We start from the raw sequence: 13,860 nt of genomic DNA, 5'->3' as shown, positions 1-13,860 counted from the left end.
TGATTTGCCAGCAAGTTTTGGTGTCTCGTCCAGCACTTGGTAAGGGGACTGGAGCACCTCCCCTATGGAAACCTCCCAGGCTGAGAAAGCTGGGACTGTTCACCCTGGAGAAGGTTGTGTGGAGACCTCACAGCACCCTCCAGGTTCTGAAGGAGCTACAGGGAAACCAGAGAGGGGCTGTTCAACAGGAACTGAAGTGACAGGCCAAGGGGGAGTGGGTATAAACTGAAAGAGTAGATTTAGAATAGATATTGGTGAGAGACCCAAGTGCTGTTTCACAGCTACAAATAAAGGGAGAACTGGACCCATTTTTCTTTCTCTGACTTTACTGTACTTACATCAAGGCACAGACATGCTAAACTTCATCACACAGCTCCTGGTGACAACTCCATGTGCTTGAGAGACAGGAGAAGGTGTCACTGAGCTCTGCTTGTCGGCTGTATTGGAGGCCGCCAGGCCATACACATTCCATGCAGACTATCCGTGTGCTCCAGCGGCTGCTCGGAGGAGTTCCCGACCTCACAAGGGTTGGTCCTGCACCAAGGTACTTGGCTCTTGCTCTGTAGCACCAGGGTTTTTCTCAGGGGTCCTGGAAGCAGAGAAAGAGCATCATTGCAAAGCTGTCAGAGCAATCAGCTGGTGACGACAACACGCTGTCACCCCGGGGCTGGGGTTTGCCCCGTGCCCAGGGGCCCTGCAGTGCCCCCCAGACACATGTTTGGTGTGTCCTCAGGCTGTTTGGTGAGGCTGGTCCTGGGTCCTGGGCCCTGCAAGGAGCTGCTCCAAAACCCATAGATGTCCACAAAACTGGGAAGGCTGGGGCTCTGGACTCCTTGTTGAGCTGTGAGCAGGACCATACCCACCATCAGCCCCAAAATGTGCTTGCCAATTGATTATAACCTGCATGGAATGGGTTTGACACATCGCTGTGTGACTGGCCCCCAAAGCAGCAGCTTGTTCCCCTCGAGGTGGGTGCTGGAAGCCCTGTCCCAGGGGAGCCAAGTTCTTGTGCTGCTCAGGAAGGACCTGGCTCCTCTCAAAACAACCAGCCCTCTCAAAACAAGCCCAGCCCACATATCCTAACCCCAGTGTGAGAGTAGCTCTCCTCTTCCATGCCCCCAGGAGACACCAGGGGCTGAGGGTTGATCCATCCAGGCACTGGATGCCTGCTGGGATCAGCTCTGGAGCCAGCCCTGTACCTGAGGTGCTGGAGGAAAGGCTGGGTCTTGCAGAAGCGCAGAGGGAGGGATGGGGAAAGGAAAGAGCTGCAGGGAACAAGGGAATCAATCTTCATTAGGAGAGAGAAGGAGGATCTGCAGCGATGAGGAGAGAGGTGTGATGGATGGGGAGGGATCTGTGAGGCTGCAGGAAGGCAGAAAGCAGATGGAGAGGCAGGAGAAACCTGCTTGGCTTTCAAATGGGCAGCTTTACACGGTGGTTGCATCAAGGCACTGTGGAGATGCCCATTCACCCCCCAGCCCGACGCTGTCCTTGGGAATGGTTCCAGCTCAGAGGAGGGAAGGAGGTGCTGACACCATGGCCAGGAGGCCAGGGGCTGGTGACCATCTCCTTGGCCCATGAAACCAGCCCAGCCCAGACACAGGAGTCCAACCACCCCTGCAGGAGAGGCTCGTGGGGCAGCACCATGTGGAGAAGCCTGGCAGGACAGCTCTCCCTCAAATCCTCACCCTGGCCCTGCCCTGTGTGCTGGCCACGAGGAGCCCTTTGCTACCAGAAGCTGTTGGCAGAGGCTGGGAGGAAATCTGCTGAGTTCTTTCCAGTTCCTATGGGCTTGAGGTGAACCCAGAACCATAAATCAGAGGATTAGGGGAAAATGCTCAGGCTGTCCTGTGCCAGTGTGTATGTGATGATCCAGGCTCAACAGGATCCAGGGGAGCCAACACCTCTCCCTTGGTGTCCAACCCCACTCTTTCTGCTGCCCTGCATTTCAGAATAGAGCTTTGAAAGCAAAACCAGCTCTGAAGCAACATAAATTCTCTGTCATCCATCAACATTTTTCCTGAGTCCTTGCCAGAGTCACCAAGTGACTTCTCATCAGCACTGGGCTGGTCCCTCTCTGCCGAGGCCGAAAGCTGGTGCATGCAGTGTATGTTCTTCATTTTAATCTACTGGCTCTCTTCCCATGACTGGCTGCATCCTTCAGCCATGGATTTCAGGCTAAGACCCAGCCTCCTGGAGAAGAAAGAGTCTGCATCCCATCCCCATTCCCATCTCCATCCCCTGGTTTCCTCTTTGTTTGCACTGGATACAGACAACTGTGTGACTGTCTGTCCCAGTAAAGCTCATTCCAAACTGGGAGGAGTGTGAGGAGGAGGTGATTCCATTTTTGTCTCCAGGGCCACCAGAGGATGCAGAGCAGGACCAGCCCTGGCTGCTCTCCGCGGGGCTGCACAGCAAGGTCTGGCCCTTGGCAAGATGGAGCTGGGAGGGTGTAAGGCAGCATTCCAGCCTTGCTCTGCACCCCAGCAACCTGAGGGGCTGCTGTCACTGCACAGCTTGGGGGAGATCTGGAAACCTGCCCCAGTTTGGGGTCAGCAAGGTCTGGAGGAGGAGAAGGTACCTGGTTGTGAGGTCTGAGCTGGCGGAGGTGTGAGGTGAGCAACAAGGACCTTGGCCCTTCAGAGTTCAAACCAAGGTCTGCCTGCAAAGCAGCAGATAGAGAAGCTCTCACAGAGCTCTCCTGGCACAAGTCTAGGTGCCAGAAGACTTCAGTGGACCCCCAAGGTCAGCTGGGGACCTCAGTGGCACATCTAGTCCTGGCCTGGGATGGAGGAAGCAAATGTTCAGGGCACCTTCTGAGCCACAAGAAACCTCTTGGGCATCCATCTCTGGAACATGCCAAGCCAGCTTCTGCTGCTTGCCCTGGGAGATGCATCTGCTTGGGCTTGCACTGACACACTTGTGCCCACTGTTCTCTGTCCCAGAGCAATGACGTTCCTTTACCATCAGCTGCTTCTGCTCTGGGCTACAAGAGTTCTCCTTCACTCTCCTCGCCTGCTGCATCTGTTGAGCCACCTGGCAGCACAGGACACCTCTGCAGGGAGCTGGAGGAAGGCCAATCTCTTTATCAGATGCACCAGGGTGGCAAGGGACAGGAGGTGCTGCAGCTCCGAGTGTGCCGGGCTCCTACGCTGCCAGCAGGGCTCGTCCCTGGGGCTGTAAAAGAGAGAAACAAAGGTACCAGAGGACAAAAGCACGAGCAGAGTGACCCCAAAAGACTGTGGGGAGAGAGGCAGCAGTGAGAACAACTGCTCCACTGGCCACAGGGACAGACACATGATGCACTTGCAGACACATCCAGTGAAGCCACACCAAGAAAGGAGAGAGAGAAGGGGCAGTCGGTGGGTGAGGTATCGTTTATTCCAAGCAGTGGGTGAGATCACCCGGTACAGGCAGAGACAAAGGCTTTACAGTCCAAGAGACAGCACACCAAACACTCGCTGGGGGGAACGGGAAGGACAAGGCTCCTGCTGGAGCTGGGAATTCAGGATGGTGTGCAGGGGAAAGGTGCTCAGGGGGAGAAAGCAAAGGGTTGGAGAAGCAGCTGTGGGACAGACAGAGAAGAGCTGGCAGGGATGAGGGAGGGGAAATGATGTTGAAGGCAAAAAGGAACAGCACCATGGGATCTGGCAGGGGTGAGGGCACTGCAGGCTGCAGGGGCAGGATCCAACAGGGCCAGGGGTGTGTGATCAGCAGTGGAACTGGGGGAGAGGGGTGGGAGCAGAGGCAAGGGGGGCAGGGACATGCAGTGTCCTGTGGCTCCTAAGCATGATCTGTGTCAGGAAATCAAAGGTGGCTTGCTCGTGTCCCTGCTGATAAATCACAGGACAACACAATGGTCTGGAAGGATTTGAAGATCATCCAACGCCCGCCACGAGCAGGGACACCTTCCACTATCCCAGCTTGCTCCAAGCCCTGTCCAACCTGGCCTTGGACACTTCCAGGGATCCAGGGGCAGCCACAGCTTCTCTGGGCAAATCCCTTGGCTCCAAACAAGGTGGCCACAGCTGAGCTTGTCTTCAGCTGGGTCCTAAATCCTGAACCAGCCCAAGGAGCAGCTCAGTCCAAAGGCCAGGGGCTACTCTCCATGTTTCCCTATCCTGACCACCTGCTCCTGGCACCACCAAGTTCTCCTGGGTGCTGTTTAACCGATAAAGACAGACCCACCCTCCACCCTGTGTCATGCCTGGTGCTCCTCACCCTCTGCTGGGAGCCAGCTCTCCAGACCCCTCCCAGAGCCAGGCAGGATGTGCAGGTCTCCCCAGGAAGACACAGGAGACCCAGCTTTGCTCAGGGGCTTGGGGCTGCTGCATGCCACAGGCGGGGGCAGGGTGGGCAGGGGACAACAGAGAGGGGGCAGAAATGCTTCCCCCTTCCATCTCTCACACCACTGAATGCACTGAAGGCAGTTATCATTCCTCAGGGCTCTCACACGTCTCTGAGGTCTGTCACTGCTCCTCATCCATCATTTTCCCGGTGGCTGGTCCTTGGCTTCCCTGGAGCAGACTGCCTGCAGGGAGGGCTGGCCTTTTAGGAAGCAGAAAGATGCCTTCAATTCATTAGCAGGATTTTCTTTCATCCTTGCCTCATATCTTCTCCACAGGACCATCAGGATTAGGCAGCTGTTCCCAAGGCACCCTGCAACAGAAATGAGGTGTTCACAAGCAGCTCAGAGTTCCTGACAGACCAGCAGTCCTGAGGTGCTCAGAGCTCTGTCACCCCCATCCCACACCCCCCAGCTTGGGAGCAGACCCAGTGGCACTGGGGAGATTGCTCCCAGCCCAGAAAGCTCACAGGTACAAGGACAATTCCCCAGTGGGATCAAACTTACCATGGCACTGCTGGAACCAGGCAGAGCTGAAGCCCATGTCTGAACATCACAGTACTTCCCAGCTGTGGAAAAGATACTGTTCTTAGAGCTGAGTACATCCATATCATCCTGCTCATACTAGAGAATTTCTTCTTCCTGCATGGCTCCTCTTCTGTAGCTGATGCCACTCTTGGGGATGGCAGTTATTCCTTGGATGTTGGGAGACACAACTTATCACAGAGGCATCTTCTTAAAAAGTCCCTTTCTCTCCTGCACTGGCACATCTTTAAATAAACCCTAAATCCAGAGAATATTATGACACACAAGAGGCTGCATTTGTACAAGGGCTGACATGTCAGCTGATGAAACATCTGCACTCATCCTTTCACCAGCCAGGGATGTAACAACAATCACTGAGGTTTTCAGAGGAGGCTGAGAGATTTGGAAGTGTCAGTGCTGATAAATCTCAGTCCTGTGCCCAGGCTGGAATGGAAGGATGGGGAGTATCAAGGGGGAACTTCCCCATCCCCCCATGCACAAGGATCCCAGGTGTGCACACGGGGTATCTAAAAGCAGTTCATTAACATGGGAAGGATGGAGGTCACTCCTCGTGGGGCTGCTCAGGCCAGGCAGGGTGACACCTCTGCAAAGCCACACTCAGGTCACAGCATTATTTAGGCTGGAAAACACCTCTAAGATGCTCCCTTATCAAGAGTTCGAGAAGAAGACTTTTGACTCCTTGAATTCCAGTTATTCTCCCCCTCCTTGTCCCCTCCCCCAGACCCCAACACTGACCATTAGGGTGGGAGCAGGTGGGGTCCCCATCCATGCTGCAGCATGGAAAAGCCCCTGGACCTTTGTGTCACGGGAGAAACATTTCTTTGGCCATTATGGAATTGTCACAGACAAGCCCCAAGAATGACGGATCCCTTAAAAATGAACATTTTCTCCAATACCAGCTGTGGAGGGTGAAATGGTAAATCCCCTGACCTACAGCCCAGCTGAAACACTGCAAAGGTCATCCAGGGGTGTGTGGCTGATGGATGGATGGAGCTGGTGGGGAAGGGACAGGGAAGGCAGGGTGGTACAGCAGGACATCAGAAAGCAGCACCGGTATCAGCAGGTGGTCACAGGCGGAATAAATTCAGGCAGTGATCTGTAAACCAGGCAGGGATGTGCAATAGCCCCCAGCAGCAGTAAGGCAGAGAAGGGTTGGTGCTCCAGGGAGGTAACAGGGCTGTGGTGGAGGAGAGATTTCAGAGTTTTCAGAGTTATAGACCTTTAAAACCATCTAGTTTCAAACTCCCTACCATGGGACACCTTCCACTAGACCAGATTGCTCAAAAATACAATAGTTTTCTTCAGGTCGGTGAGGATTTTATTGGAGCGTCCATTAAAAGAGAAAACATGACTAAAAATCAAAATTGCAGGCTAATTAAAAGAAAAAAAGATTAGGGTCACCATTTAAAATAAAATTGTGCCCCCAGCCCTGCTTTTTCACAACCACCATTTTCTCCAGATATCCAACACTTTCATCAATATAAAACCAGAACTCGGCATTTCCACAGGCTCTCAAAGTGCTCAACCCAAGAACTTGCCACCTCCTTTTAGTGAGGGTTTACAGCCCCTTGACCCCTCATGGGCTTTTCAGGTGGTTTCCACAGAGTCCCAGAATAGTTTGGATTGGAAGGGACCTCAAACCTCATCTCATTCCAACCCCCTGCCATGGGCAGGGACACCTCCCACTAGACCAGGTTGCCCAGGCTTGGTTTTGGGAGAAAAGCAAAGCTGTAGGCAGTTGGAAAGGTGTCATTAACATTGGAAAAGGGTGTGCAATCAAGTCATCTCATCCACATCACCTCCCCTCCCTCCAGCTCTCTGTGGGGTTTGCTCCCTGAGCCACTGAAGGTGGGCATGAGGGGGCTCAGCAGGGCTCTCACTTCACAGATCCTCTGCTCACAGACATTTCACACGGAAAATAAAGGCAAACCTGCTCCAACCACACGGCTTCACTGCCCTCTGAGTGCTCCAGGCTAGTCTGGGGCAAGCAGCCACCTAAAGGGAGCCAGGCTGTGCCTATGGAAGGGAACTGCCTATGGAAGGGGCAGTTCTAACAACACAAGCCTGATTTCAGTTGGAAGGGCATTTCTTTCACTAAACTGTGCTTCTTATCGAGAAAACAAGCTCCAGGAGGTGGTATTCGTCTTCAGCATTTATTTATCATTGGAAAAAGAACCCTTTGAGCAAGCAAAGATCACAAGCACGTCACAATCAATTGGCTATACATTAATTTTTGTGTGTGTGTGTGTGTGTGTGTGTGTGTGTCACTCTCATCAGAACAGCAACAAGGAGAAAGCACCACGAGGAGGTGTGCTCAACATGTTTACAAGAGACAATCCGTGATATGCAACCAAACCCAGGCCACAAAATATTAATTAGACACTTCCTATCTGCCTCCAAGAGGCGAGAGTTTGTGGAATTCGTGGGTGCCAGGTCTGCACACCCAGCAGATGGAGAAGCAGGTGATTGGTGTGCGAAGCGTCAGAGAAACAGGAGCTCAGTCAGCAAATTAGCACCATTTTGCAGAAAGGAGTAACAGTACAATACAGTGAAAATGCAAAAGCAAGCAACAGACAGCACAGGAACTCTCACACAGGGTAAAAAGCAAAACAATTTTTTTTTTCTTTCTTTTTTACAAGGAAAGCAGAACATAATTACAGATCAGCATCGTGGGAGCTGCAAACACAGAACAGCAGAGCAGTTTCCCAGCGGGATCGACAAGCTCAGAGCCCAAAGTGAACTTGGAACGGCAGAGATTTGGTCTCCTTTCTGATAAACCTGAGTGGGTTGGATGGGCACAGAGCCTGGGGAGGGCAGAGTGGGCAGGGTTTCCCCCTTGAGGCTCGACTCTGCTGCATTTCCTGGCGTTCAGTGCAGTGCTAACTGTGTGCTGAGGGGGGTTGGATGCATGCTGAGACCTGCTGCACATGGAGCACAGCCCAAGGATGTCTATCCCAGTTCTGTTGCTGTTGAGAGGGGGGTCTCCAGGCCCTACCAGTCTCCCAGAAAAAAAACCCTCCAAGGACCATTCATCCCACCCTCAGAGAGGTGGCCAAAATAGGCGGCTCAATGGCCCTTGGGAAGTTCCTTCCTAGGGGGGAGATTTGGACCCCTGGCTAACACTTCACACCTGGTTTTGTACTGAGCTCATGGAATGGTTTGGGTTGGAAGGGCCTTAAAGACCACCAGGATCCAAGCCCCCGCCACCAAAAAACTTCATGTGCTAAGGAACACAAAGCCATGCTGTGACCACTCACTGTGCACGTTCCACTCAGACACTGGGATGGATGCTCTCCATTGAGAAGGAGCAATCCCGGAGCTCATGGATGTTCAGCAGTTGATCCAGAGTCATGGAGATGCTTTGATTAGGTGGTCTGAGCACCTGAATCATGTTCCTTGGGCAAAATTTAGTTAACCTTGAAGTCAAGGGCTAAATTCCCCCTGAACTCAAGGCGAGACGGTGGCAAAGTGTGAACGTGTCCCTTTCAATGTGACACTCGGGGCCAAAAAACAACGGGGACAATTGTTTGGTGTGGTCTGTCCTTCTGTCAGATTGGTGTGTTGGGCTGTTGGGAACTGTCTAGTGCCTTCCTGACGTGTCTTGCCTGCTGTGACACATCATCTTCAGGGCTGGTGCCACATCCTGCGACAGCAGAGGACGCTACTGAGGAGTGGGAAGATGCATGAAGCACCTCAAAAGCCAAGGAATCACACCAAGCCTTGGGAGCTCATCTTCTCTGGCCAGTTGTCCCTTGTGGGTGGGAAGAGCTGTGAGCACACCCGTCTCCCCCAGCTCAGTGCTGGAGACAGAGCTGAGCTGCTGCAGGGGCTTCTGAGCACTCAGGAAAGCAATGGTCATTATGCACAGGTCAGCATCTCCATGAGGGCATGCACATCAAAATTTAAAAAAAAAAAAAAAAAAAGCACTACATTCACAAAGATTTCCACAGTTTTACTTCCTGGAGGATTTTCCCTGGTTTCCTCCCAAACAGCGGAGGTTTAAATATATATATATATTTCTATATATGAATATATATTTTCCACAGACACAACCTGACTAGCTCATAGCACACAGTTCTAACACAGCTAAGCTTTGGAAACACACCACTGGGTTCAGAACACTACACTCACTGCTACTCGAAGGGTTAGGCTGTCAGCAAGGCAAACAGGACACGTCACACGACACACTGAACGTGGCACTTACTCAGCACTAAGGCCAGCAAACCTCACTACCTGTACAGCACAGAGCTTCCCTCCCCTTGGGAAACTCCCTCTCAGCCTTGCAGCCCACCACTCATTTATGTTTCCAAAAAAAACCCCAATCCTAACGGGGTGAGACCCCAAAAGTGGGACTCCTCATCCTCCCAACACATCCCTTTCTCTGTTATGTTTCACATCCCTAAAACACCCTGGGCAGTGAGACTTTCCTCATCCCAGTGCCTCCCTACCCTACCTCCCACCTCTCTCTCCCTCCTTCCCAATTGTCCTCCAGGAGTTTCATGGTGGACTTCACGTTAGGAGAGAAATTTTGGGGCTGCCAAAATAAAAAATGAGAACCCTGCACCTTGACTTGAGGCCTCTCTGCTATGGGAGAGTTTAACAGCTCAGTTTGGTGGGATCAAGGTAAGTCCTCATGTATTTAGGACCCAATCCAGGAGTTAGGCACAATAAATTCGGATTGGGACCACAGCTCTCCCAGGTCCCACTGCTGCAGTGACCCAGGTTCTGGGGGATGCAGGGCCAGCCCGTTGGGCCAGGTCACACTGCTGACAAATGGTCCTGCCGTGTTCAGAGCTTCCAAACTGGGCTGTGGGGATTTCCTGCAGTAAGGGCACAGTAAATAGGATTGGAACCCTGAGATCTTGTCTGGAGGGACTCTAGGGATCCCAACATCTTTTTTTGGGGCCCTCTTGGGATGCTTATGAGCCCACATGAACCCCAGCAGCCGGAAGGATCAGCACAGCAGGGGCCGACAGCTCCAGCCGACCTCGGTGACACGGTTCTTTCTACCTCTTGGAAGGGCACCCCTGCAAACCAAACCTCCTTCTGAAACCTAACTCTGCCTGCTGGCACCCCAGGAGTGAAAAAAGCAGACCAAGATTCCAACCAAACTGGGAATAATTAAAAAGGCCCATAACCTGGGGGAAACAATAGGGAAGAACAACCTGCTGATAACCCCGTCTAACCTGCCACAGGCTTGGAAAGTCTTCACTGCTCTCTATGCCTTCCCTCACTCAGTTTTTTATTTAAAATCAAGGACTTCAAGTGGTTTTGAGGGTGAAGGTGCCTTGATGCAGCTGGACCTGCCCCCAGCTACCCTGGGGGAGGATTTGGCCCTTAATTTCCACGGGACCTCCTTTCCCATTGCTTCTTGGAGCAGAAATCCCACCAGTGCAACCAGGGGGAATCACTCTTGGCCACACCACTGGTTCTGGTGGATTCCCAGCAGATCCACACCACTGGTTCTGGTGGATTCCCAGCAGATCCACAGCACCATGAATGAACCTGATCCTCTCTGCCTCCAAAACCCTTCACCCACCAGCACCAGTGGGAGACAACCCAACAAGGGCCAACCCAAAAGGGCCTCCTGGGATGAGAGCAGAGCCCTTCCGTGGCTCCACGGGCACTTCCACGCTGGCAAAGCCCTGAAGGACCAGCCCAAGGAAAGGGCCAGGCTGTTGGATGCAACCATGATCCATCACCTCCATCTCCTACGCCCTGCTCATGCATTCCCACGTCCCTCACTCTGTGCAGAGCCGTGTTGTGCAGGCAAAGCAGAACAACCTGACCTCAGAAACAAGGATTCCCTAATCCTCCTTGGAAATAAAACAGAAAAGCTTCTAATACAATCAGAACAAAAAGCAGATTAGAAGCCTCTAATTAATTTTGTGGCCTTTATTTAATCAAATGGGTGGGAGGGGGGAAAAAAAGAAGGAAAAAAGAAATAAAAGGGGAAAAAAAACGAGTAAGAAAGGAAAGTGCAGTGACATTTACTCTTTTGCCTCAGCCAGTTTATTGTTCATCTCTTTACTTTTCTCCTTGTCCTCTGGCTTTGCTGTGTTGGAGGTCTCGGCGCTCTTTTTCTTGGCAGCCCGGCCAGATGCAATCTGCTTGTCTTTGGCCTTTTTCAGGGGTTTATGGCTTGTTGTGGTCTTTTTTGGTTTGGAAGGCTTTATGCTAGGTTTTTCCACCTGCATGGAGGACAGGCAAAACGACAACAGACAAGGAGAGAGAGAGAGAGACAGAGACAGAGACAGAGAGACACAAGGACAGGTGGAAAACAGGATTTAGATCAGAAACAGCACAAATGTTCCTCGTCCGCTCACCTCTGCCCTGCCACGAAGGAGGGGAGCAGCTGGGCTCATGCTGGGTTGCAAATGGCCAGCTCCTTTGCTGATGCCCTGAAGTCACAGAGCCCCTGGAGCCAGCAGAGCCCGTTGCATCCAGATCAGGACACAGCAGGATGAACAGGAGAGGGAATATTATCAGGCATTTTAGCAATTCCCCCATCTCTCTCTGACTTCAGGAAGGGCTTTGCAAGCCCACAGGGGAATTGTCTCTCTCTGGATTGGAAGCAGAGAAATGATGCTCAGGACAAAGAGGCTGCTACAAATCCCCGCCCTTCCTGCAGGACAGGACTCCTCTATCTGTTCTTAACAGATTCCCACAGCACAGGAAAATTCCTTGGGGATACCTGGGGCACAGGACAATGACTGGCACCTGGAGAAAAGTGCACAACAGCGTCTTGTTTCTACAGCCCCCAAAATAGGAAGAACAGCTACAAAATTAAGGAGGAACAGAAGCCTTTAGCTCCTCCGTGCCTGCCTTGCCACCCCTCACAGATCCAACACTCCTGAACTCTGGGAAGGACTAATAGTCCTGGGTTTAAAACTGCACAAACTCCTTTCAAATGCAGATCCACCACTGCTCCTGGAAAACAAGGCTGGAAGACATTTCAGCTCAGGTCCTTCTCCACACATGTCCTGGATCTGATCAAAGCCAGGAGTGGGTACTGTCACTCTCTGGGCTCTGAATTAACTGCAGATGAGGATCTGGCTCTCACCATGTTGTTCCTGGGAAAAAGAGCAATGTGGAGTTCCTATAGTTTTAGAGGGAGAAACAGAAAGCTGCCTAGATAATCATGTGGGAAATGACAACACAAAACCCTCTTCATCTGGGCCCTGCCCTCACTCCTCAGTTTGACACAGGGCACTATTCTCTCCAAAGTGCACCGAGCTGTTCTAGAGCCCGTAGGATTATAGGATGGTTTGGGTTGGAAGAGTCCTTAAAAACCATCTATTTGCAACCCCCTACCACAGGCAGGGACACCTTCCACTAGCCCAGGCTGCTCCAAGCCCTGTCCAACCTGGCCTTGGACACTTCCAGGGATCCAGGGGCAGCCACAGCTTCTCTGGGCAACCTGGGCCAGGGCCTCCCACCCTCACAGCCAACAATTCCTTCCCAATATCCCATCTAACCCTGCCCTCTGGCACTGGGAAGCCATTCCCTGTGTCCTGTCCCTCCATCCCTTGTCCCCAGTCCCTCTCCAGCTCTCCTGGAGCCCCTTTAGGCCCTGCAAGGGGCTCTCAGCTCTCCCTGGAGCCTTCCCTTCTCCAGCTGAACCCCCCCAGCTCCCCCAGCCTGGCTCCAGAGCAGAGGGGCTCCAGCCCTGGCAGCATCTCCAGGGCCTCCTCTGGACTCTCTCCAGCAGCTCCACGTCCCTGTGCTGTTGTTCCCCAGGGCTGGAGGCAGCTCTGCCCCCACCCGAGGGGGCAGAGGGGCAGAATCCCCCCCTCCCCTGCTGCCCACGCTCCCTGTGGGACCAGCCCAGGGCACGGGAGGTTTCTGGGCTGCCAGAGCACGTGGCCGGGGCACGTTTAGTTCTCCCTCCACCACCACGTGCAAGGTGGATCCCCAGCTGGCCAGAAGGAAGATGCCCCAGGAGGGGACTGAAGGCAGCGTGTCCAGCCCTGCCCTGTGGGTTGGACGTGTCCCCCCGGGTCCCTCACCTTGGGAGGTTCTTTGTAGGGCTCGCTGTAGAGGGTGCGTATCCTCCTGCGCTCCAGGTATTTGTTGTCAGCTGGAGAAGGCTTACTGGTTTCCCCCTTGAACTGGGCGCTGTAACTGGTCTCGTGGATCATCTTCTCCTCCGGGGGTTTGTACTGGGGCTTGGCCCGGATCGCTTTCACTGGCTTGACGTCGATCCAGGGCCGGAACTCGTTCCTGAGGGGTCAAAGGGAAACAGGTTCAGGGATCCAGCAATGGGTGGAATCCCGCGTTGCTCAACGACATAGAAACAGGCTCGTGTTTTACCTCGCCCAAAACCCACCAACAAATTACGAGGAATTGAAAAGAAACATAGTCTATTAACATCAGCCAGCCCTGGGCACCCTCGGCCATGCCTGTGAGGACAGAATTGTGTGATTCCACCTGTACTGCACCAAACTGTGCTCAGCAGTTCAGTTAATCCCACACTAACAGATAAATAATTGGGATAAACAGGTAAATAATCAAGAGAAAGCTGTCTTAGATGCACAGTCTGTCAGGTGGAGCTATGGCTTCTCTTTATTAGCTCACAGTGAATTCCTGAGTTACAGGAAAAAAATAACCCCATCTTTCATTTCTTTTGGACAGAGTTGCAACCTTTTAGAGGAAGAAAACCCAAACACGCTTGAAAGACTTTTAACATCTGCTGGACACGTTCCACAACCTCATTCTCTTGTTTTTTCCTGTTCTTCCCAGCACAGCACCAACATCTGCTCAGTTTTGAAGTAAACTCTTTTCATTTTTCTCTCTAAAAATCGATATTTGTCTGAGAATGAGACCCAAATGTGTTGGTACCCTACAGGGGTTGTGCTCAGACACAGCCCAAGGCAGTGTTTAGGTCCTTAAAACTCCAGTGCAAGCCAGGAGTTATCCCAACAGTGGTGACACAAGCCCTCTGCAGAGGGGTGAGTTTTCCTTGGAAA

At 52.5% G+C, this 13,860-nt stretch overlaps 1 protein-coding gene across 1 annotated transcript; it reads right to left on the bottom strand.

Annotated features, from left to right (window-relative positions):
* Positions 1–425: 425 nt before the first annotated feature.
* On the bottom strand, positions 426–13,291 carry MAP6 (microtubule associated protein 6). Its single transcript, XM_008929356.2, has 4 exons — positions 13,221–13,291; positions 12,901–13,114; positions 10,886–11,082; positions 426–589 (listed from the first exon to the last, which is right to left on the bottom strand). Exons 1-4 carry the CDS (start codon positions 13,289–13,291, stop codon positions 520–522), a joined length of 552 nt encoding a protein of 183 aa, XP_008927604.2. The 3' UTR covers positions 426–519.
* Between the last annotated feature and the right edge of the window lie 569 nt (positions 13,292–13,860).

The sequence above is a fragment of the Manacus vitellinus genome, unplaced genomic scaffold, assembly GCF_001715985.3.
Source record: "Manacus vitellinus isolate BGI_N305 unplaced genomic scaffold, ASM171598v3 scaffold_35_pilon, whole genome shotgun sequence".
In the NCBI taxonomy this organism is placed as follows: domain Eukaryota; kingdom Metazoa; phylum Chordata; class Aves; order Passeriformes; family Pipridae; genus Manacus; species Manacus vitellinus.
Note: the sequence above shows the minus strand (reverse complement) of the source record. Positions and strands in the feature narration are given on the sequence as shown.